Source organism: Chaetodon auriga, chromosome 13 (genome assembly GCF_051107435.1).
Source record: "Chaetodon auriga isolate fChaAug3 chromosome 13, fChaAug3.hap1, whole genome shotgun sequence".
Classification (NCBI taxonomy): Eukaryota; Metazoa; Chordata; class Actinopteri; order Chaetodontiformes; family Chaetodontidae; genus Chaetodon; species Chaetodon auriga.
The window spans coordinates 483,998-508,708 of NC_135086.1; the positions used below are offsets into that span (position 1 = coordinate 483,998).

General features: G+C 41.0%; 1 protein-coding gene across 1 annotated transcript in view; it reads left to right on the forward strand.

Annotated features, from left to right (window-relative positions):
* LOC143330076 (titin-like) overlaps nucleotides 1–24,711 on the forward strand; it is a 182,704-nt gene that overhangs the window by 54,347 nt on the left and 103,646 nt on the right. Inside the window, exons 61-79 of the mRNA XM_076746252.1 lie at nucleotides 825–1,115; nucleotides 1,739–2,026; nucleotides 2,409–2,519; nucleotides 2,917–3,199; nucleotides 3,359–3,539; nucleotides 3,986–4,066; nucleotides 4,774–5,041; nucleotides 9,140–9,142; nucleotides 18,368–18,418; nucleotides 19,333–19,731; nucleotides 19,940–20,218; nucleotides 20,877–21,146; nucleotides 21,260–21,399; nucleotides 21,677–21,803; nucleotides 21,973–22,239; nucleotides 22,365–22,631; nucleotides 23,087–23,350; nucleotides 23,645–23,784; nucleotides 23,919–24,045. Coding sequence (XP_076602367.1) covers nucleotides 825–1,115; nucleotides 1,739–2,026; nucleotides 2,409–2,519; nucleotides 2,917–3,199; nucleotides 3,359–3,539; nucleotides 3,986–4,066; nucleotides 4,774–5,041; nucleotides 9,140–9,142; nucleotides 18,368–18,418; nucleotides 19,333–19,731; nucleotides 19,940–20,218; nucleotides 20,877–21,146; nucleotides 21,260–21,399; nucleotides 21,677–21,803; nucleotides 21,973–22,239; nucleotides 22,365–22,631; nucleotides 23,087–23,350; nucleotides 23,645–23,784; nucleotides 23,919–24,045 — 3,837 coding nt within the window. The remainder of the gene's footprint in view (nucleotides 1–824; nucleotides 1,116–1,738; nucleotides 2,027–2,408; nucleotides 2,520–2,916; nucleotides 3,200–3,358; nucleotides 3,540–3,985; nucleotides 4,067–4,773; nucleotides 5,042–9,139; nucleotides 9,143–18,367; nucleotides 18,419–19,332; nucleotides 19,732–19,939; nucleotides 20,219–20,876; nucleotides 21,147–21,259; nucleotides 21,400–21,676; nucleotides 21,804–21,972; nucleotides 22,240–22,364; nucleotides 22,632–23,086; nucleotides 23,351–23,644; nucleotides 23,785–23,918; nucleotides 24,046–24,711) is intronic.

A 24,711-nucleotide genomic window follows, 5' to 3' on the forward strand; every position in this document is an offset into this window, starting at 1 on the left:
TACATAATAGAATTAACTTTGACATAGAGACATGGCAACATAACAATGGCACATTTCTAGCATCCACATTGCTTCTCTCAGAACCACCACCAATGACATCTGCATCTTGAAAGTCCTCAACAGTGACAGAGGCCATTGGAAGATACACGTGTGAAATTTCTAATGCTGAAGGAACTGATATCTGCCATGCTAATGTGAAACTAGGTAAACAACCTTAGTGACTCATCTCATCACAGCAATTAAGAAACCATATAAAACATAAAAAGGAAAATATACTCATGGAATTTCCAATGCAGAAGGAACTAACACCTGTCATGCTCATGTCATAAAGTGTAACACAGTAACCAACACATGCAATGTCATAATCAAGTCACTCCCCACATGTGGTTCCACTAATCCTGACCTCCAGCGTAGTTATCGTTTCCTGTGGTCCTGTGCTTGCCGGTAACAGGAAATAGCATCTCAAAGGTCCTGGGTTACGTTGTCATTTGTTTAGGGTTGGCTGGTCCAGTGTTTGTTGGGTTTGGAAAGAAACAATTTTTTTGGTCTTTGATAGTATGTTTTCCATGTTGTTATGGCTGGGTCAGATAAATATGTGTTTGCTTGAAAAAGTATTCACAGACAGATAGAAGCTTTTGTAAATAGGATGAATATTCTGTATTTGTTTGCTTTTGTGTTGCAGGTGTTTTTATGTTATGTCTTTCGTGCTGTGGCGCTCTGTCTTCTCTGCGACGCTGAAGGCCCAGTGGCCTGATGAATGATACTTAAATTTAAATTTCAAACCATTTTCACCTGATTTCCTTAATTTTCTCCCCCACTAACAGAGCGTAAAGTCCCTCCAAATTTCACCAAGAAGCCCTCAGAATCCATGGTGGATTCTGTGGGTAAGACTGTGAAGATGGAGGGTCGGGTGTCTGGTTCCCAGCCACTGACCATCATCTGGTACAAGGATGACAGTGAAATCTATGGCTCTGACAAATACGACATCAGCTTCAAGAACAACATGGCTGTGCTGTGTATCAGAGACTGTTCCGTCTCTGACAGCAGTGTGTACACCTGTGCGGCTTCCAACGAAGCTGGGAAATCTTCGTGTCTGGTCTCTCTCACCATCACAGGTATGTGTGTCGTTTTATCTTTATTTGACATTTTCAATCATTTATGTAAAACTGATGATGATCAACATGATTATGCTTTATGTTTTGTAATGTGTTCCTTTAAAAGTGAAATGATCTTCATGTAAGACCTTTCCCCTGATTATCCTTAGTCTATCTGGGTGCAGTTATTCCACCTTAAATAGATTTGTGTCTCTCCAAAATTTGAATAAAAAACATCAGGAACTCAGATCAGCCTGATAACATGGGCAATGTATGTTATGCAAATAGAATGAATATGTGTTTATTATGTTAAATTCAGCTATGTGCCCTCATGAAACAGGTGGTACTGGAAGCTTTGTGATGTAGTCACTACTTGTACTTGTGTCACCTCATACATTTCACCATTATAAATGCTATTGTGAGCCCTTAGAGACAGTTAGCATTGATTTTTAGAGTTACATTTTTGTCCAGAGGGAAGCCATCTTGTCCACTGAGTTTTCGCCCAGGAGGACCGGGAAGGCTGGATTAGACCGTTTAAGAGTTGGCTTTTGGTTTCTTTCTTGTTCCCAGCCATCAGAGGCAAAACAGAAACAATACATGATGCATAGTTCTAACTATCTGCCTCTTTCTCATCACTCCTTCAGAAGCTAGCCAGGCCCCGAAATTTGACATCCCCCTGGAGCCAGTGACAGTGAGCGAGGGGGAAAAGTTGAGCCTCAAATGCCACATCAGTGGCACTCCTCCACTGACCATCCAGTGGATGAAGGACAGGAGGGAGCTGAAATCCAGCGGAAACACCAGAATCACATTTGCTGGTGGGATGGCCTGTCTGGAGGTCAGCCCAGTCTCAAAGACTGATGCAGGGGATTACCTCTGCAAGGCCAGCAATGCTACTGGCAGTGACTTCTGCAAGTCCAGGGTCACTGTGAAAGGTAATGTTACTGATCAGCCTGTATGATAATTGTTGACTTCCTTCCTGTTTTTGCACAAAAAAGAACATGGAATACTTCACTGCTGCTCCACTTAAACAATGTTTCCAGGTTGGGTGGTTTTCTACGCACTTGGGATACTTTTTGTCTGATTGAGGTAGTGTTACCCTATGAAAAGTTTTCGGTCAGCTCTGTAATAAAAGCCCTGTAAAAGTTTTCATCTGTTCAGACAAGTGAAGTCTTTTAGTTGGTATAACATTATTGGAGGAAACTGTAAAATTGGACTACTTTAATAACAACTAAACACATTTTAGACTCTGGGCTACTTGGAATCAGTCAAATATGGCAGCACCACACTCACCCCATGATTTCTTTCCTGACAAAGGAGCCAAGGCTGCCCCCGCTGAGGCTGCCGCCCCAGCTGCAGCTGCCGCAGTCAAAAGACTTGACAACCTTTTCTTCATCGAGGAACCGAAAAACATTTCTGTCACAGAAAGTAAGTATACTGTTCAGAGACGTCTGGACCCCAAGATGCTTGTTCTGAGAGCTTAGATTAACGCCACGAGAAGATGCATTACCAGGTGGAATTTGACAAGGCTTGTCAGAACATTTCCAGGGAAACAGCAGAAATGTAATGATGGGTAGCCATTGGTTATGTACTGCTTATAGATAATACAAGAAGTACATAACCATTTTTCTTCAATTCCATAACAGAAATAACAGAGGAAACAATTCAGAATCTGAACTAAAGGGTCACAGAAGAAATACCTTTAGAAAAATTCAAAGGCAGATTATATTAACTTAAGGAGAATTTATAACACAACACAGCAGGTGAAAATTACATCAACTGAGCAATTCTACACTGAGCCTCATGTTATTATTTGTCTTCACAGAGGGCACCGCAACCTTCATCGCCAAGATCGGAGGTGACCCAATCCCCAGCGTGAAATGGATGAAGGGCAAATGGAGGCAGATCACCCCCGGTGGTCGTATCTCCATTGAGCACAAGGGCCAGGATGCCAAAATGGAGATCAGAGAGGTGACCAAGTCTGACTCCGGTGTCTACAGGTGTGTCGCCACCAACAAACATGGAGAGATTGAGTGCAGCGCTGAGATGGAAGTGACCAAAAAGGAGGAAATGGAAGAAATGGGAGACATTAGAACAAGGCTGAAGAAGTAAGATATGCTGAGTGTGCTGGACCTTTTCTTTGTGTGTGGTTGATTGATTTATCAGAGAAGTGGATGTCCAGAACAGATTGATCGGATGTTTGTCACAGAATATGGTATTGTTAACAAGAAGACACCCACTCTGATTGTGTATTTGATATTTGTCAGGACTCCATCGAAGCAGAGTCCCAAGAAAGATGAAGAGATTGATATCGTGGAGTTGCTGAGAGGTCACGACCCCAAAGACTACGAGAGGATCCTGCGGGAGCACGGGATCCACGACTACCGGGCCATCCTCCAGGCCGTCGAGTTCCTGAAGAGGGAGAGAGAAATGCAGACTGGAAGAGCGGTGAGGGAGATGATGGCAGAGCTTTAGTCATGGTTTGGATAGAATTCAAACATTCATGTCAGGATTCGTCGTGCTTTGAAGATACAGCTACTTGAAATATTTCCTAATATAATACTTACAATAAGATAAGTTCTGTTACAGCAGTGCCAAGACAGATTCAGAGGTAAGAAAATAAAGAGGATGGATTTTGTTACCTTTGGATAGTGTTTCCAGTTTAATGCTAAGCCAGCAGATTTCAGGCTGTAGCTTCATATTTGCCATACGGACATGAGAGCTGCATCAATTTGAACATGTAACTCTCACCAGAAAGCTAATAAATGTTTATGTATTTCTTTAAGCTGCAAGTCACTAATTTCTTCAGGGGAAAAGGACTAAGAAAGAGCATCACTGATGGTGGTGTAGAGAGATTTACTAATTTGCCTTTGCCATTGCCTTTCCCATCCCAGGAGGTGGAGCATGGTGGCCATGTTGAAGAGGAGGACATGGCCCGACTTATCCAGCAGCTGGAGGGACGCGTTGGCACAGAGGTACCAAAAAACACCCAACACGCCACCACTTTCACACTCCTCTGCAGCTTACCTTAAGAAGGAGGCAGTCACACTGAATACCACACCACATGGCCAAAACCATGTGGACACAACCATATGCTTTGTGGGAAGGTTTTCAACAAGATTTATAGCAGATACAAACCCATCAACACATCTCTGGATCAGGCAAAATCCCAGTTCAGCACACCAGAGCATCAGTAGTTAATACTGAAGTCAGGGATGAAAGAAGCACAACTATATTTTCAGTCAAATTCTCTGCAGCCAAGTGTCAATCAAAGAGAAGGGAGGGCAGCTTTCTGTACCATAACGTGTCAGGTCTCTATTTATGAAACCAAATGTGAGTTTAGGTAGCGTTGCTGCATGAATAATACCGAAATTTAAATGGTATTTCAATGACTAAGAAAAGATTAACGACTTATTCAGAAAATGTTTCTATTATATTTATATGAACATATATAAATATCAAACATGTAAAACAAACACATAAAAATACCTAAATATTCTACATGTGTATATTTGTAGACAGTTCTCTAGAAATTCAGCCTGCCGTTTTTATTTGTGAAAACTTTGGGATCTCTGGAATTTAAAATTAAGTTTTGAACAAGCTTTAAGCAAACAGTAATGATCTGTAGAAGTCAGCACGTCAGACATTGACACCATATTTAAAAGAGACTTTGAACCTTCAGCCCATCTCTGTGATGGAGGACATCAGTGACCAGATGACCACTGAGAACCAGAGCGCCAGCTTTGAGTGCCAGATCCAAATCAACTACCCGGAGATCACTCTCACATGGTACAAAGGTACCCAGAAACTGGACAACAGCGACAAGTACGACATCAGCAGCGTAGGCAACCGCCATTGTCTGAAGATCAAGAACTGCCAGCCCAAAGATCAGGGCAACTACCGTGTGGTGTGTGGTCCTCACATCTCCAACGCCAAGCTCACCGTCACAGGTAAGATGTTACAGAGTGTTTGAGCTTCCTCCCAGTCTGACAGACACCTGTCTGTACATCTGTGACGTGTCCTCGTGTCCCACTCCTTTATGTCATTATCAGGAACTGGCTCAAAGACAGGTGAGCATTATGACTGCATACTAACAAAACTCAAACTGACCTCTTTGAACCTGCTGGTTCGTTTGCGTGTTTATTTCTGTGGTTCGTGAGTGTCTGTTTTCTGTTTTTGTTGTGTATTTTTTCATATTTAACTTAAAGTTTAGTCAAAATGACTTAATCTCAATATACAAGTCTTATATAAAAATAATAACATCAAATCAATGAAATAATTAAAGGTATAAACTAACATGAATCTAATATTGTGAAATCAGAAGTTAACTCTGATTGTCTGGTTTTAGCCGATCAAATTCATTTCACTAAATGCATCAGAAGCATCGAGGTCAATGAACGCCACTCTGCCACCTTTGAGTGCGAGTTGTCCTTCGACAACGCCACCGTCACATGGTACAAAGACTCATGGGAGCTTAAAGAGAGCACAAAATATAACTTCAAGACTGAGGGCCGGCGACACTTTATGACCATCCACAACGTAACCCCAAAGGACGAAGGTGTGTTCAAAATGAATTTGAACTGTATGAGACATTTCCCACTGATCCAGAAACACAAGTTTTTCCTCCAAGGAACACATTTTCTATTCGTTTAACCTCTGAATATAAGATGAGAAAGCAGAAAAGAATATTAGGGCTGCACAATACTGACAAACAAATGCAATTATTAAGTATCATCGACTCGCGTAGCTTGTGTTGTTTTAGCTCTAAAAAGACTAAAAATACCTTTTATAATGTGCGAATATGCAGTAAGTCAACACAAATGAGCTTATGAACCTGTTCAATATTTGCCCTCTGTGCAGCCTTCAATGATGACAAATGAAATGGGACTAAAGGGCCGGTCACACCAGCATTGAAAATGGTGACGTTTTGTGGTGAAATCAGTTGATTTCAGTGGAATCCATGTGATGAGCAGACTGAGTCACAGACGTGAAGAAAACTGCTTGAAATCTTCTGTATCATGTTCAACTTTGGTGAATTTGATATGTAAATTCACCCTGTTGACCAATGACAAACCATCCTGACAGACCTGAACTTTGATTAGACGGAGAGCCAGAGAGCCCAAAACAGACAAGGCTACCGTAGCTTAGCTTATAAGCTGTGTGTCGCTATCCAGTTTAATTGAAGCTGGTTAACACTCAGTGAGAACTATGCTAACGAAGCTGAGCGATTTTACCATTCTCTTAGCGTCTGAGCTAGCAAAGTCTGTTCCTCTTCAGTAAAAATCTGTACTGAATGAAATGAACGATCCAGTGCAGAGAAGTTCGAGAGACGCTCAGAGACATGTTGTGAATAGCGGGTGTTACCATGTTCATGTTAGCAGTTAGCTTGCTAACTGTAGTTCACCAACTAAAGACCCACAGATGAATTTTGTTGTTCCACTTCCTGGTGTGGCCAGCACTTTTTAATGATTTATAAAGTGTCATCAAAAATGAACTTTACCTAAACAACATGACGTACTGTGATCAGCATTAATAATGTCTCCACTCCGTCAGGCGTTTACTCGGTGATCGCTCGTCTGGAGCCAATGGGAGAAGCTCGAAGCACAGCTGAGCTTTACCTGGCAGGCAAAGGTGTGTACGTCTTATCGCGTAGCTAAAGATGCTAAAGTTGAATGGAGTCAGGAGTTACAATAACATTTGTACCTTGTCCTTTCACAGAAGTTGAGTTAGGAAAGGTTCCTCAGGGTGAGTATTTTAAAAAGCCAACATACCTCAAAGTGATGACAGTAACACTGAACATGTCTTCAAACCAAAACCAATAAACCAAGAAAACCAAGGAACCACATTTTAGTTTCATTACAAGTGAAACTCAGTTACTCAGTTACATATTTTATCATCAGATTCGTGAAATTACAGTTTCATTATGAAATGGAAGAAATGTTAAGTTTTACTGTCACAACAGACATTTTTATTCCCATTAATTCCAACATTAATTGAAGCTGTATTTATGGCTGAACCTTTAGATGTCCCAGACACGTCAGTTCATGTCCCAGAGGCAGCTTCGATGGTTGTCACAGGTGAGTCTGGGACAGCTTCTACCAAACAAACTGAACTTTGACTCTGTAACTCTGACTTCACTCAGCTTCTCTCATCCATAAATGTCTCCTTCTACCAAAAGATTCCTCCACATTTTATCACTACGAGGAAAGAACAGAAGTAAAAGGTATAAAAAGTAGTCAATTATGACTAACAACCATTACTTCCAATACTATTAATTCTTATTTTGCGTGAAGAAATGTGATTCACCAAGTTTGTGCGTTTTATCCATCAACATTAAACTTTAACCACCTATAATTTAACCTTCATCATCATCATCATCATCATCATCTTTAACTCTCCCCTTGAATAACCGTGTGATCATTTAGAACTTCATCATCATCATCATCACATGAAGCAGTCTGTCATAACACCTCAATAAATTCACCTCAGTAACAACTTACTCACATCCTGTAAATATGATTGAAATGTAACTAAATGGAAACAAATGTGCAGAAGAGGATGACGGCTGTCTGGAACAGCGAAGGTCTGAGATTGAACTCCAAAAACAACCGTGTAAAAATTCAATGACAATAAAATTATAATTCAAAAGAAGAATTAGTCAGAGATTAAAGTCCAGACTAAAATCTTGAATCAAAGATTTTGATACAAATAATCTAATTTTGAAATCAGACAATTCTGAGAATAAAATTAATCTTAGATTATTGGTCTGATTTCATGTTGGAGGGTTCTGACCTCAGTGACAAGTTCTAAAATTAAGGTCTGAAATGTCACAACTCTGAAACTGAAGACTAAACTTAAGTTAAATTAAGGCTCTGAGTTTCAGAGTAGGTGAGTTCAATCCCAGAGTCCTCTTCTGCACAAACCTAAACTCCGTCGTGAACAAACATTTGAGCACAGATCTTAACGGCTGATTATCCTTCAATGGTCTACTGTAGCTTTTGAACGTCTGACGGTTGAAGAGGAGGTGGTTTCTGTTCGCTTCTCCTCCGTCACAGGTATCAGTTTTTTTCTGTGTTATTATATATATATATAAGTCCATCATCGTCAGACAAACCGTCATCTCAGTCTGTCTTTACGCATCTTCCCTGTGTCCACAGTGTCTGTTGTGTTTGTGCTGATGTCCTTTGTCTCAGTTGTTTCTTCACTGATTGATGTTTATTTGCAGTTTATCCACTTATTTCATCCTGAATCAGTTCAGATCATCAAAGAGTCGGGTTGATTTTTTCTAAGTTAACTTTTCTTCTTCATCAGAAGAGAAAAAACCTGTTGAAGAAGTTGTTGAGAGGACTCAGGTGGAGATAAGAGAAGGAATCCCTCAAGGTATAACTGCTTACTTAAAAAGGCAAACCAGCTCTTGGCTGTTCCTTAAAAGCTTGTGGCTGTAACATAGCGACCCGCTCAGAGCTCTAACTCTAGCGTGTTTGTCATAGATTACGGTTTGGTCTCGTCTGTCTTTTACTTTCATCTTTTCTTCCTCTTATCAATGTTTGTGGTTCGTGTTTTTTCCTCTTGTCCGCCCAGACTCACCTCTCTTCGCTCATATTAACCCTCATCAGAGTTTCTGTGCAGTAGATTAGAGAGCAGAGCTCATGTGTTGTTTTAATGTCCACTTTCTCGATCTTTCAAGTTCCTGAGGTTTACAGGAGAGCAGAGGAGAAACCCTCTGAGCCTGCAGCTCCACCTCCAGCTCCAGTCAAAGGTATCTGCAAGTACCTCTTCTTCTTCTTCTTCTACCACTTCCTGTCTGTACCGACATCATTTTCTCTTATTTATGTACATTTTGTCTTGGTTTTAGACCTTTCGTGTTCAGTCTTCATTGATTTCATGTTTGTCTTAAAGACCTTATAATAAAAGAGTCTTGATGTTAGCATTTATCCTGATCAGAAAACTGAAATCCATGATATATTTTAAAGTACCTGAAACAAAGAAGCCGCAGCCCGAAGTAGCCATCGCTGCTCCGCCTCGGCGAGAGGAACCTCCAGCCCCAGAAGGTAATGTTTATTATGCTGTTGCTCATCATTTTTTGTCTTTGATTGTGATCTTAGAGTCTTCATCGGCTCACATTCTTAGCACTTAATGCAAAGTATTCCAAAAGGACACTGAAATCTTCAAACTGCACCGAAAACATCTGTGAAACCATACAAAACGTTTGCATGTAAATGTTAATCTCTTGAAGTCTTTCCATTTATTTAAATGCCCTCTTCATAACAACATTTACAAGATTTGTAAAATTGATGGCGTTTTTTTTTCAGGTCTTGATTTTTTTGTCCAAATATTTACAGACTTTTTCTTACAGTATTTAAAGTTTCTTTATCATCTTAAAATCTTAATTCTTAAGACATTATGTAAAACAAATGCAACACATAACATCAGTATAGATATATACACTGTTCTTTTGCTTATATACAGTAATTCTTTTTAGAAATTAAAATCCAACAATCATAACTTTAACATACTTCACCTTAAGTTTTTCTCTTGAGTGCTGGGTAACTTCATGTTGTCTGAAGTGATTCTGGAGTACTCTTCTAGAGTACTTTCAGTACATAAAGAGTTTTGTATTCTTGGCTGTCCATCTGTCAGCTGATTGGTTATTTGTCAGTCTGTCTCATATACATATGTCTATGTATGTTTGTGTGTTATGTGTGTGTGTGTGTGTGTGTGTGTGTGTTTTCCTTCTTTTACCCCCTGAACTCTTTAAGCTTTGTGTGCTCTTTATTGACTCTGAGTTCTATTTCTCTGTTAACCTCGAAGAACCTTCAGTATACACCAAACCAGAACCTGAACAAGAGAAAGAACTTGTTCCTGGAAAGGTCATTTCTGAACCTTATCGACCTGAACCTACAGCCAAGCCAAAAACGGTTCCTCCTGAGCCTAAACTGGCACCTCAGAAACCGACAGCACCTGAACCAAAAGTGCCCAAAATTAAGCCTGAACCCAAAGCGCCGAAAGTTGAACCTGAGAAGAAGACACCTGAAGCTCCTAAACAGAGAGGTAAAGTAGCAAATTTGCAACCCTACTGATCAACTGGAAAGACTTTGGTCATACAGTATATCTTTCTTGTTGTTGTTTCGTGTTTCTGTCATCTGCGTCTTTAACTCTTTAACATGTTTGAACATTGAATGTCCTAAGATGTTCTTCACTGCAAACCTCTTGAGCTTGATCTTTTAAAATGAACATGTTCTAATGTATTTTGAGGATGTTTGGAGATATCTTTCCATATAATCCCTCTGCAAATTATCTCTAGACATTAATGTCATAGCTGTGGTCTATCAATAATGAACCTTGTCTCTAGAATAACCTTATGATGAGTAAAAATGGGAAACTGTTTAATATTCTCCAAAGTTCCACCTGTAGCCAAACCAGAGGAAGCCGTAGTTCAGCCAATTGCTGCCAAGATTATGCCACCAGCAACCAAAGGTATTGGAAAGACAGTGTCTTTTCCCATCTTTGAACTCTTTGATATGTTTCATTACATACGATATATGTTATGTGAATGTGTTGTGTGTTTCATGTTCTTTTTGTGTTTTGGTTTTGGTGGTTACCAGTTGATTACTGAACATATACATATATATACATAATGTTCTTTCAAGCACCAGAACTACCAAAGCCTGAAGAACCTGTAGTTCACCCAACTGCAGCCAAGGTTACTTCCTCAACACTGGAAGCTCCTCCAGCTGAAGGTATTGGTCACAGGCTCTTAAAATCTTCAGTTGCTCTGCTTATTTTGCCCTGATATCCTCTTTTAGGCTTGGAATTCACTCGTTAAGAGTGCAATCTTTGTTAGTCTTAGTCAATACATGCATGTTAAACAATACATAATGTTCTCTTAAGTGCAAGAAGTACCCAGACCAGAAGAACCCTCTGTACCCAAAGTCACTCCCAAGGCTGAAGCTGTTCCAACTAAAGGTACTGCAAAGATGCTCTTAGGTCTCTTCTGTTGTGTTGTTGCTCATGTCTTAAGTTTGTTAGTTTTATGAATTTCTATTTTGAACTGCTTTTAACTATCACATTGGAAGTGATCTTTCCAAAATATCTATGAATATCTTTGAGCATGGTAAGCACTCGTTAGAGTGTGACTTTTTCAAAATATAGATCACAAGATATTAATCTTATAATTAAATTTTCTTCAAAATTGTCTCAGAACCAAAGACATCTGAGCCTCCAAGAAAACCACATCTGCTGGCAGGTAAACCTGACCCAGAAGAACCAAGGTACATCTCTGATACAAAACCAGATGAACTGAAGATGGTTCCAGAAAAACCTAAGAAGGCTCTGGAAGAAACACAGAGGGTTCCTGAAGCACCAAAGAGTCTTCCAGAAACACCAAAGAAGGTTGTGGAAAAAACAAAGAGGGTCACTGATGCCCCAGAGAAGGTTCCAGAAACACCAAAGATAGTTCAACAGGCACCAAAGAAGGTGCCAGATGAACCAAAGAAAGTTCCAGACACACCAAAGGAGGCTCCAGCAGCACACAAAATGGTTGTGGAACCACCAGCAGAGCCAGAGAGAAGTTCAGAGGCTCCACATTTAGTAACAGAGGAACCAAGTCTGCACCGTCAAGCACCAACAACACCACAAGATTTGGAAACACCGAAACAAATTCCTCAGGCTAAAAAGCCTCAGCAACAAGGTAGATATGTCTGTGAATATACTTACTTACTCATCTTGATCTTTTAACTATTTGTTCGTTTATTCTGAGATGCTATGAGAAAAGTTCTCAAAATTTTGTCCTGATGTCTTTTCTGTCATGTGTGTTGACCATTTATTACATCATACAATGATCAAACAGTAAAACAGAGGGAGATACCACAGGAAACAACAACACTAGCTAAACCACAGCTGAAGGCGGGTACACCAGTCAAAGGTACGCTTGAATTTCTAAATGTTTCTCAGAAAATCAGTGCAAATGTTCAGCAGTTTCTTGTAGTCTAATGAGTCACATTTATTTGTTTCTGAAACCAGATGAGATTATTCTTTCAGGAATAGTATCACTTCAGCCAATGTCTCAAGAAACTCCACAGCAGAGAGGTAGTGATTCATAACACCTATAGTTTATTTTTAAAAATATATACATATATGCCACACTGATAAGTGTTTTGTGTCTTGATGGTTTTTGTCTTTTGCTGTTTTTCTTTTGGCCACCGCTCTATGGTGCAAATCTTCAGTCTTGGGTGATATCTTAAAAACTGCCCCAGTTCCCTTGAAGACTGAGCTGAAGAAAACAACAATAGTGCTTGAAGACAGCAGGGAGTCTTCTCTTAAAAGGGATTGTAGACAGGGGATTTCTCTGGTAGAAGAACTTGGACACAGAACATATGAAGGGGTAGTGGAGCTCAGGGAGTCAATTGTGACAGAAGAAAGCCTTTTGAAAAGGGAGATAAGACAACAAAAAGATGTCCATGAGGTTTCCACATGGTACAGTGAAGATCAGCAGGTTAAGCCAGTAGAGGAATCCGAGGCTGAAAAACTGGAGGACACTGAATCTCAGGATGAAAAACACTTTGAAGAAGACTCCACTAAAATCTCTTTTACATCTAAAGAAGTCATTGTTATGAAGCAAGCTGATGCTGATCAAGTGGAAGAAGTTGCATCTGAGAGTTTCATACCTCAAAGAGAAACTGTTTCACCTCCAAAACAAGATTTACTCCAAATTATTCCCCAAGCTATTCTTACTCATCCTGTGACAGCTGTTCCTCCAGAACAAGAAGTGATGACACCAAAAAAGACAGAGTCTCCAACGGAGGAAATCATGAAAACACCCAAAACTGCTGGAAAAATGTATCTTGAGGACATTGTACCTCTGGAGAAACGAACTCGTGTGTCAGAAGAAGTGTCTTTTGAAGAAGACCGTGTCCCAGCTCCAGCTCGAATTCCTTCACCTGAGAAAGTAGCCTGTCTTGAGGAAGAAATTTCACCACCAAAAGAAACTGTTCTACCTACAAAGAAGACCTCCCCTGCAATTACCAAAGCAGTTGGTACTCCAAAAGAAGACTTCCCCCCTGAAGAAGGGAGTCTACCCATAAAACCTATTACAAAAGACAAGGTTCCTCAAACTAAAAAATCTGAAGTTCCACCACAGAAGAAACCTCTTCCTCCTCCTCTTCAATCCAAGAAATCTGCTTCTCTGGCACAAAAAATAATAGCCCCCAATGTGGACTCTTCTGAAGAAACCAGAACTAACACAACCGAACCTCCACCAACAAGACAAGATGACAAGAAAGCAGAGAAGAAAACTCAGGAGATTGAGCAACAAACTCTTCAGAAAGGTACCCTTTCTTATTTGAGCTGCATAGGCTCGTGATCGTTATAAGATCAGTCCCTCTTTAAAGAGATTCAACATATCACATTTGCTGTATTCACACACCTCTTCCAATATGGTCTTGAACAACAAGGAGAGATGGTACACTAATCTTCACATCATCACAGTAAGCTCTGTTTGTCCATTATCTTTGTTACATATGTGTTTATGTCACTACTATACAAGGTACGCCATGTCCAAGTAAGGGGCCTTTCTTGGTGTCTTTATATCTTTAATTTCCTGCATCAGTTGACATTCTTTCATATCTCCAGTCTTGTCACTTCTTCTTGTTGTTTGTGCTGTTTGGAATAATTCATGTCAAAATTATCTTTTGTCGATAAGTCTTGGTTGACTATGTTCTTTTCGTGGTCGTGATCTTGGCATCTTGTATTCCCAAAGTGTCTCCTCCAGAGGAGAAGAAACCATTTGAGCCAGTACCAAAGCCTTCACCTCCCCCTCCTGCTCCTGCACCCAAAGTTGCTCCTCCTGCAGGTAGCCTATTCAGTTTGTACTTTCCTCGTCTTTGCTGGCTCATGAAGATTCAGCCATGTTGTTTTTCTTTTTGTCCAGTTGTTTGTGTTGCTCTCGTTTTCTCGCTTCGGGTTTTCATGTTTTTTACTGTTTTTGTTATGTTTTGATCAAACTTATTCTTTTTATTGGTCATGATCTTGGCATCTTATATTCCCAAAGTATCTCCCCCAGAGGAGAGGAAACCATCTGCACCAGCACCAAAGCCTTCACCTCCTCCACCTCCTGCTCCTGCAGAAAAAGTCGCTCCTCCAGCAGGTAGTTCCTCTTCACATGGTTTTGTATGTTGTGAACTACATGTCTGTCTGTTTACTGTTTTGCTTTCTTTGCTGGCCAATGAAAATTTATCCTCATTGTTTTCTTTATACCCAACTGCCCTTAAACTTGCCATCTTCTGTGTTCCCAGTCTTATCTTGCATTGTTTCAGTGCAAGTGTTTGTCTTGACCATGTTATGTTCTTGGTCGTGATCTTTAAAGTGTCTCCTCCAGAGGAGAAGAAACCATCTGAACCAGTACCAAAGCCTTCACCTCCTGCTGCTCCTGCAGCCAAAGTTGCTCCTACTCCAGGTAGTTCTTTCACTTTGTGTTTTGTGGTACTTACAAACACTGTCCTTTGTTTGTGTTGCCATGTTTTTGAAATTAGAAAACCTCAAAGTTGTCTGGTTGTGTTTTTGTAACAGATGACCTCCTGTCTTTCTTTTCTATTTTCTTTATATGCATTGGATTTTGTTCTTGATATCTTTAATCTGTCCTCTGTTTTAATGCCTTGTCACTTTCACATTTTCTGTTCTCTTGGTCATGACCTTTGGTATTTTGTTCTTCTAAGTGTTTCCTCCAGAGGAAAAGAAACCGTCTCCACCAACACCAAAGCCTCCTGCAGAAGTCATTTCTCCTGCAGGTAGCTTCTTCTGTTTGTCATCCATGTTGTTCAACTCAATGTTTGTCTTGCCTTAAATAATCCTGTTGGTCTGGATTCTTTAATTTTTGTTTCCGCATATGCCAGTTCTTGCTTGTTAATCACATCTTTACCAGTGATTTAATCAAGTTGGCATTCTTGTAGCTAAAGTTGCACCGGTAGAGAAGAAACCCTCTCCAACAGCCGTAAGGGCTGAACCTTCTCCTGTATCACAGGAAATCTCCCCTGAAGGTAACATCTCTTCTATATCTTCCATTTATGTTGTTCTGTTCTGTTTGTCTCTCACTTTGACAGATTTCTTGTGCTGTCATACTAAGCAGTCTGAGTTTTGATTGAAGAAATGCACTCACTGTAACATTTTGTCTAATTCTGGTTATCTGATGTTGGTGTAAACTTGAATCAAATGTCAATTTCCAATCCAATCCGAGTCTTTCATATTAACAGTATCTCTTGAATGAGACCAAATAACCTTATCAATGTCTTTGTTGAGAATTCCTTGGGCAGCCCGAGTTTTTGTACTGTAGCTTGCACTTGCAATGATGGAAAATCATGTTGAAAACCTGATAAAGTCATTGGATTCTTACATTTTAGTGCAAATTATTCTGGAAGCACAAAATAAAAAAACAAATGCATGCCATGCATTCTGAACATTACCTTCTTTGACTTAGTATTTTATTCTAAAGCTGTATTGTTCATACTTACACTGATCTTGTTCACATTCTTGCAGACAAGGAACCAGTTTCAGCACCTGGACCAACGAAAGGTATACCACATATTATCATTATTACTCTTTATTTTAAAAGGGCAGTAAATTAGTAATTGTGTCTTCAACTACAACAATGTTTTCCATTTATATGTGTAAGCGGTGTGTCAGTCCTGCATGTTAGAAATGTCAGATGACATGTTGAGTTTCCTGTATGTCTGTCTATGAATGATGTAAAAGGTGTATTTACTGCCTCAACTACAGTGCCACCTCTTAAGAAAAAGTGTAAGATTCCTGTTCAGGAGGCAAAGACACCAGAATCCCCTAAGAAGAAGAGTAAATTCACCCAAATACCCAAAGAGAAGGAACCAGAACCAGAGGTCATTAAGCTGAGGAAGGTTCCAGTGAAACCTCCAGAGCCTGAGAAGCACATCATAACTCACAAAGCTGAGGTGACGAGGCATCACGATGTAGAACTAATGGTTCATGGACTTCATGACAGGGAAGATCGAGAGATAGCAACACTCAAAAGAACTGAACAAGTCTTCACTGCAGAGGAGGAGACGATTCAGTTTGGCCATTTTGAGGAGGCTGAAAAGCTTGTAGTTGTACAGAAAACAGAGAATGAAGGATGGACTAGAACCCCAAAACCACAGGAAGAGGGTGAATCTGAAGTGCCAAATGTAAATAAGAAGAAAATAACTAAACTGCCAAAGGGAGACGAGCAGAAAGAATCACTCAAACTAAAACCATTCGAAAAATCAGGGCATCCAGAAGGAGAATCGCAAAAGATCAAGCTTAAAAAGGTGCCAACTAAGCCTAGAGAGCCTGAGGAGGAAGTCATAACTCAAAAAGTAGAGGTGATGAGGCATTATGACACAGAGCTGACAGTTCAAAAACTTTGGGACAGAGAAGATCGAAAGGCAACAACAGTTACAACAAGTGAACAAGTCTTCATTGCAGCTGAAGAGCCAGTGGGTCATATGAAGGAACCTGAAACATTTGAAGCAGAAGATGAGAAAGCAAGATGGAAAAGAACCCCTAAAGCACCAAAAGATGAAGAACCTGAGCCAGACTCAACTAAAAAGAAAATTAAGAAATTGCCAAAGAAAGAGGAGGATCAAGAAGTGGTTACACTGAAACCATTTGAAAAACCTCGGAAACATGACACAGCAGAACCTCCAAAAACTAAGAAAGAAGGTGAAGCAAAGACAGACACTGAACACACTCCATTCAAGAGAGGTGAGACACCACAGAGAGATCAACCCACCACTGCTATAAAACACAGAAAAGATGATGATGCTCCCCTGACTAGTCCAAAAGTAAGTCCTGATGACCAGAGGCAGATCCTGCCGAGGACAAAGATTGACCAAGTATCAAAAGATGAGGAACCCACAGCTACCACTAAGCCTTGCAGAAAACCCAGAATTATTTCCACACCAGACAAAGAGAAAGAGGAAGTCTTGTTGAAGCCTTTCACAAAAGTTGGAAAGCCTGAAGAAAAGCCAGAAAAAGCGTCTGAGGAAGAGAAGAATAAGTCTGTGGACACAAACATACCCAGTGGAACTCCAAGAGATGAAACTCCTAAAGAGCTGAAGGAACAGCACTTAAAGAAAGTGGAAATTACTGAAACATCTAAAAAAGAGGATGGGGAACCTACAGAGAAAGAGGAGCCCGCTGTTCCACCTAAGAAGCCCAGTCCATCAGGAAAGACAGAAGTGGACAAAGAGGTCCCACAAAAACAACCAGATACCTTAAAGAAATCTGTTGAACTAAAAGAGACTCCTTTGACAAGAGTGGGTAAAGACAAGGTAGAAGAAGAAAAGTCACTCAGATCCATTGAGCAACTGAAGAAGGTTGAGCTGAAAAAGACGCCGTCACCAAAAGTTGATAAGCCAGAACCCAAGGAACTGGAGCGCATTCCCACTGAGAAGAAACCAAGTGCTGAAAAAGTCAAACAGATTCCCCAAACTGTATCACCAAAAGACTCTATTGAAGCTGTAACACTCAAAAAGGTCCCAAAGAAGCTGTCACCAAAAGAGGCTTCAGAACCCGAGAAGCCCGGTAAGGGACGGGTCCCCCTAGTGAAGGAGGTTTCTCCTGGAGCCGTGCAGATGAAGAAGGTCCCGACTCAGCCAGAGGAGGAGGTGTTTGAAGAGGAGGCAGAAGAAATGGAAGGCGATGAAAAAGAGGAAGCTTGGGGCTGGGAGCTGGTTCCTCCAGAGGACTGGGAAGGTGAAGGGGTGGATGGGGCGTTGGAGACTCCAGGCATCCCTGGTGCTAAACGAGGTGAGATGAAGGCAGATGTCCTCCTCATCTGATGGCTCTGGAGCCCCCTCATCCATCTCAGATGGCTCATATAATCCTCATCACATCCTTTTTTGATCATTTGATCCATTTGTCTTCATCCTGTCATTCATCTTGAGCTCATGTACTCATTTATCTGTCTATTCACCATCCAACCACTGTGATGTTTTCATGTTGTTCATCATATAATGTCCTCAAAGGTGTCATCCACATCGGTCATAAAGTGTTGAATGTTTGTCTTCATCAATGTGTTCTGCATTGTCTTCTGTCCATGTATGTCCCTTTGATCATCTTGTCATCCACTTCACTCCCTCTTTATCCTTTTCTCATGTGATGTGGACAAGAACGTGTGTTTGATATAGCGTGTTTGCTGTTAGCATTGCACAAATCTTTATCTTGTTTCCTGCTGGAACAACAAGCCCTAACAGAGACACTCAAAACTCATCTTCTTGTTTCTTGTCCAGATGGAAAACCAGCAGAGGAGCCACCAAAAGGCAGAGGCAGAGGATTTGGTGGTATGAATTCATTGAAATCAGTGTTTATGTGTACAGTTGTGCTCTTTGCGTTAGATAATACCTGAAGCAATTTCACTCGCTCCTTTCACAGTTTTTGTTAAATCTAAGTTGTTTTCTTGTCTTGTCCTTTCCAACAAAGTCAAGTGTTTGGTGTTAAGTCCGAACTCAGCCCGAAAGGTTTGTGATGATCTATAATAGTGCTGGGTATCGAACCACTACCTAATTGTCAAAAATAGTTCAAGTACCGAAAGATTTGAAATCTTGGACTTCAAGTAGATATTTACAGATTTTTATCCACATCTTTACAATTTTAGAGTATTTTATTGTGGCAATTTCTTATAGCTGTTTGTGTTTGGATGTCATTTGAGAACTTTTAAAAAACAAGGTCTCACAAAACATACTGCTATCAAAACTCAGGTAGTAGTATCGAAAACATTTGAATGATACAAAGCCATAATCAACAATGGCCAATGGGAGCACTGCTTTTGGCTGACATCAACATTTGGGTTATAGTAGTAGGTTAAGACATTGACTTTGTTATGGCTTTAGCTTCCCAACTGCTGGAAATTGCAATATCTTTCTGTCTTTGGGTGTTCTATTTCTGGTTTGTTGTCTGTGGTCTTGTATTTTTGAGTTTTGGGGTTCGTCAAAGAATCCCGTTGGAAGCTCACATAGAGTGAGTCTGCATGATACATTGTCTTAACAGAATCTTTTATTCTCTGCACCTCTAACACCAACTTGAAAAAAACTCGACTTAAGACAAAATTGTGTTAAATGTGAGATCAAGTCGACTGAATCACATCTAATTCCTGGTAGGCCTAAATCTTAAAAACATTCCATTGTCCAATGTTGGATTTTTCACTCATCATTATGTCTGAAAGTAACTTGATGAGTTTTTGTATGTGACGTTACAGCAAGACAAACCCCATCACCTGGTGAAGGTGGCAGAGGTCGGGGCCTGAGGCCTGGTGGTAAAGGCCCATCACCACCAGAGGAACCCTTTGGAGGATTCAAGCTAAAAGCCGTCCCTCTGAAGTTCATCAAAAAGCTTCAGGACATTGTGCTGCAGGAGGCCGAGTCTATCGGTTCGTCTGCTGTGTTTGAGTGTGAAGTCTCTCCCTCCACTGCCATCACTTCATGGATGAAAGATGGCAGCAACCTCCGTGAGGGCCCCAAGCACAAATTCACCTCTGATGGCAAAGATCGCAAGTTGAACATTATCGATGTCCAACTGTCAGACACCGGTGAATACACCTGTGTGGCCAAGAATGCTGGCAAGGAAATAACATGCACAGCCAAGCTCATTGTTGAAGGTAAATGAATGGGTTTTTTTTAATCTGAACATAAAGATTGTCATAACATCAAGTTTGACCTGCTTTGTTAGTTGAAAACAAGCTTTTCGTAGGCATCAAAAAGTACTCAAACTCTGGTATGGTATCAGCACCAGAGCAGAAGAATTTCAAATAAAAGGCAGGCTGTACTGAAAATAGTGTTTTTTAATAACTTTATCCCTTTATGCAGAGCTGCCTGTAAAATGGCTGAAAGAACTGGAGCCAGAGACAACATGCATGAAAGGTCAGCCTATGTACCTGACCTGTGAGTTGAACAAAGAGAGAGATGTGGTCTGGAAGCGTAATGGCGCCATCCTGAAGAAACAGGCAGGAAAAGTAGCCATTAATGTCATTGGTATGCAGCACGCTGTGACCATCCAGAACGCTACAGATGACGATGCCGGTGAATACACATGTGAGGTAGATGGACAGGAGGACGTCAAGACTGCGACCAGCGTCAAAGTCATTGGTAAGCAGTCAGCAGCAGGTAGTAGAGATGAACTAAGACAGAACCATAATAACTTAAGAAAAAAAACAAAGAATCATAAAATATCAAAAATGCTTCCAGGTCATTTAGAATGAAATGTGTCCAGTGAGACCAGTTCCCAAAGATTCAGGTAACTTTGTAACTGATTCCAAGCTGAGGGAATGATGTACTGCACATGAAGGCCCTTTTTCCCCAGTTCCACTTCTACAGTGTCAATCATCATGTGCAGTTTGATAAACTGCAACCTGAGAACAGATTTATAATGTTAAACTGTTGACCACATTGATGTTTGACTTGTTCTGGTCACGTGAAAATATCATCAGCTTTACAACCGCACACAACCGCTATGATCAGCTCTGTTGCTCCATTTTCATTTCATTTCATTTCATTGTTTTACTGGGGAAGGTTAAACGTTGAATGTCTTAACTTTAAACTGGCCTGACTCAGTTAAAACTGGTTTACAGCAGGTTCCTGTTCTGCAGGACATAGAAAATAGAATCACATTACAAACAAAACAAAACACTGTTTTTCAGACTTTCAGTCTCTTTTTAGATTGACTCTTTCACCTCAGAGGTGTTTAAGCAGGCTGGCTTTAAAACCTCAAGTTGACTGTTTTAAATAACTGAAACTCTGTCCTCAGAAATCATTAAAGACTGGCTGGTGAAGCCTCTGAGAGACCAGCATGTGAAACCGAAGGCCAAGGCCTCCTTCAAATGTGAGCTGTTCAAAGACACTCCCAACTGGAAGTGGTTTAAAGGAGACAACGAGCTCACTCCTTCTGACAAGGTGGAAATCATCAAAGATGGACAGGACATGACGCTCACCATCAACAATTGCCAGCCTGACGACGTCTCAGATTACACCATTGAAGTTGAGGATCGCAGATACACTGCCAAACTCACACTTGGAGGTTGGTGTAACAAATCCTCCTTTGAAAATCTTGAGGATCGTGTCCCAAAAGGTGAAGTGTGTGTTTTAGTGTGTGCAGTATTTCCTGTTAACTGTGTCTGCGTGTTGTTTCAGAGCGTGAGGCTGAGATCCTGAAGCCCCTCTCCAGCATGGAGGTGGTCGAGAAGGAGGAAGCCAACTTCGACACTGAAATATCCGAGGAGGACGTAGCCGGTGAATGGAAGCTGAGGGGCCAGGTGTTGGTGAGAACCCCGGTAAGATTGTTAAAAACACCTGATCTTACCTGCTATTACAAATGTGGACTTACCTCCTGCACAACTACATGAATGAAATGGACAGTTACCAGGTCGGACCTTAAATACATTTGACAAGAACTTGAAATTGTTCTGGAAAATTCAGAATGAAACTCCAACGCAATTAAGAGCTTATTTTATCGAACAGAAATAAAGGGTTTCCTACACAAACATGTTGATCGTATTGTGTCGGTGTTGACTCTAAAACTCAAGTATTTGCCTGTTCTTTGGTTTTCAGACATGTGACATTAAAACTGAAGGCAGGAAACGTTTCCTCACGTTGAAAAACGTCCAGCTGGATCAGGCCGGTGAAGTGTCGTACCAGGCTCTGAACGCCGTCACCAGCGCCATGCTGACCGTCAAAGGTACAAACTTCTCACAAAACAAACACGCTTTGTTCTTTGTTGTCTGTTGCAAGCTGCTGCATTTGTCGGTCTCTGAAAACGGAGGGATTTCAAACGTGGAACTTGGTAAGAAAGTGACAGCTGTGTTTTTGCTTTTGTGAATAACTGCCGGATTATTCGCACCTCGCAGAGATCGAGATGGGCTTTGTTGACCCGCTGAAGGACGTTTCTGTGCCTGAAAAGAAACAGGCCAAGTTTGAATGCACCATCACCAAGGAGGTGGCAAAGGTCATGTGGTTCAAGGGGGTGGAGATCGTCACCCCAAGCCCTAAATATGAAATAATCGATGACGGAAACAAACACATGCTGATCATAAACAGCTGTGAGTTTGACGATGAGGCTCAGTACACAATCGAAGTACTGGGCCAGAAATCGAGCGCTCAGCTGATGGTGGAAGGTAAGTGGCGGGCAGACGGCCATCGCTTCCTGTTTCCTGTGTGCTGTCATTCGATGTTTGTGGCTTGAAAGTGTCCGATGGCAACAAACCCCCCTGTTTGTGTGCACTGACCTGATGTATTGCAGGCATGAGGCTCAGATTTGTGAAGCAGCTTCAGGACCAAACGGTGAAAGAAGGTAAAACAGTTCACTTTGAGCTCGAGCTGACGCACGAGAACGTGCCGGTGGTTTGGTACCGAAACGATGTCAAACTCCACGTGAGCCGAACGGTGCTCACGCATGTGGAAGGAAAGAAACACGCTCTAGAAATGAGGACGGTGTCTCTAGATGATACCTGCCAGGTTAAGGCAGAGGCCAAAGGGATTTTCTCCACGGCAAAACTGACAGTCATAGGTAACAACATTCTTTCCTCACTGTGTCCTATTCTCACCATCTGTTGGACAGCAGATATTGGCAGAAACATGTTGTTTTGATCTCATTACAGCTGCTTCATTTTTGTGTGTTTATGCCATTACAAGCATTCTTGATTTAAATTAATGTCCTTTTTATGATAGAAGGGAGCAAATTTCTGACCTTTGACTGATACTTTTTCTGATCGCCTTCCTTTTCTCCTCTCGCCTGTCTGATCGTCTCTTTTTCCACCAAACTTCTTTCTTGTCATAGAAATGGACAAAACTTTGAAAATAAAACCCAAGTTGTGATAAACTACATTCACCCTTTATTTGCAGTAGAATGAAAGATGTTGATATCTGCTGTTGGAAGAACTGCTCAGTGTTGGTAATACATGCAAACATGTGACTCTGAAGCAAACTTTCCTGAAAATAAGCGATTGTTGTTCTCTGTTCCAGAGGGCGACGCCATCTTTGTGACGAAGCTGCAGGACTACACGGCCACAGAGAAAGATGAGGTGACTCTGGACTGTGAACTGAGCAAAGACGTCCCCGTCATTTGGTATCACAGCGAGAAGGAGATTGTCGCCTCCAAGATGGTGGTCATGAGGTCGGAGGGAACTCGCAGGTCTTTGGTCCTGAAGAAAGTGGAGCAGAGCGATCAAGGCAAATACGTATGTGACTGTGGAACAGACAAGACGTCTGCCGGCCTCAGCGTTGAAGGTAAACGTGATGAAGCATTCATTGTTGTAAATGTCGTAAAGAAATATCTTCCTTTCTCCTGAACACACATAAAACATGAAAGGCAAAACATCCACAACTTTCTCATTTTATTCACAAACTGTTTTTATGAGTTTAAACAAGATGTTAGATCAATATGACATATATTCATAGGTCAGCAAGAAACAAAGTCTGATTTTCTGAAACATTTTCATTACAGCTGATGTTCGTTCGTGCCTCATTATCTAAATTCTTTAATTGTTTTCTCCTTTTCTCCTTGAATTTTCAACCCACCAGCTCGTGACATCAAGGTGGTTCGGCCAATTTACGGCGTGGAGCTGTTTGACGGAGAGACAGCTCGTTTTGAGGTGGAGATCTCCGAGGACGACGTCCACGGGCAGTGGAAGCTGAACGGAGAAGTCCTCAGTCCGTCCTCTGTGAGCACCTCAACTGTTTTACTGGACATTTCCTCTTGCTTTGTCTTCATGTCGCTGTGTAACAAGAACTGCACACTTAGACCAGTACAAGCTCTTGTCAGTGATTGACGGCTGTTTGTGACATGATTTGACAGGATGTTGACATCATCGAGGAGGGAGGTAAACACACGCTGATCCTGTACAACTGTAAAGTGGCCATGACGGGCGAGGTGGCGTACGCCGCCGCAAACGCCAAGTGTTCTGCCAACCTGAAGGTCAAAGGTAAACCAACAGCAAAGTTGCTTCATCTTCCATCCTCACCATTAAATCCTAAATAATTTAAAATGCATGTAAATTTGGGAAATACACTTTTCTTCTAAAATGAGCCAGTTCAGCCGCTCAGGTCGAATGTGATGACACCTCGGCCTCAGCAGCCATTTTTACAAATACATTAATGTTTGAAATCCTTGTTTCCCCTGAAGTCGTCTTCTCAGGCTGTGTTTGTTTTTTCTACTGTGCGATTGTACGTAACACTGTACTTTATTATCCACAGCCTACCATGTGCAATCCAAAAACTCAACGCTGAGCCTAAAAGCAACTTTATTTTTGTGTTTTGTGTTGTCTGTAACAACATAATTTCCCCAGTGTGGGATTAATACAGTTATATCTTATCTTATCTTATCTTATCTTAGCTCATCTTACTCACAGTCTCTTTTCCTGGTCTAGTTGGGCCCCGTAAATTTCAGTCCAGGTCCCTTCAAACTATTTCAAACCTGACAATCTGAATTTTAAACCAGTTGTGACTTGATGCTTAACAAATTACTGCCTGACAGGCAAAGCACAGGGTAAAACAACACCTACTCTTAATGGTAAATATCTGCTCAGCTCTTTTCAAACATCAGCATTTTTCCCAGATTACTGACAGATTGTTGTCATTAAACAAGAGAA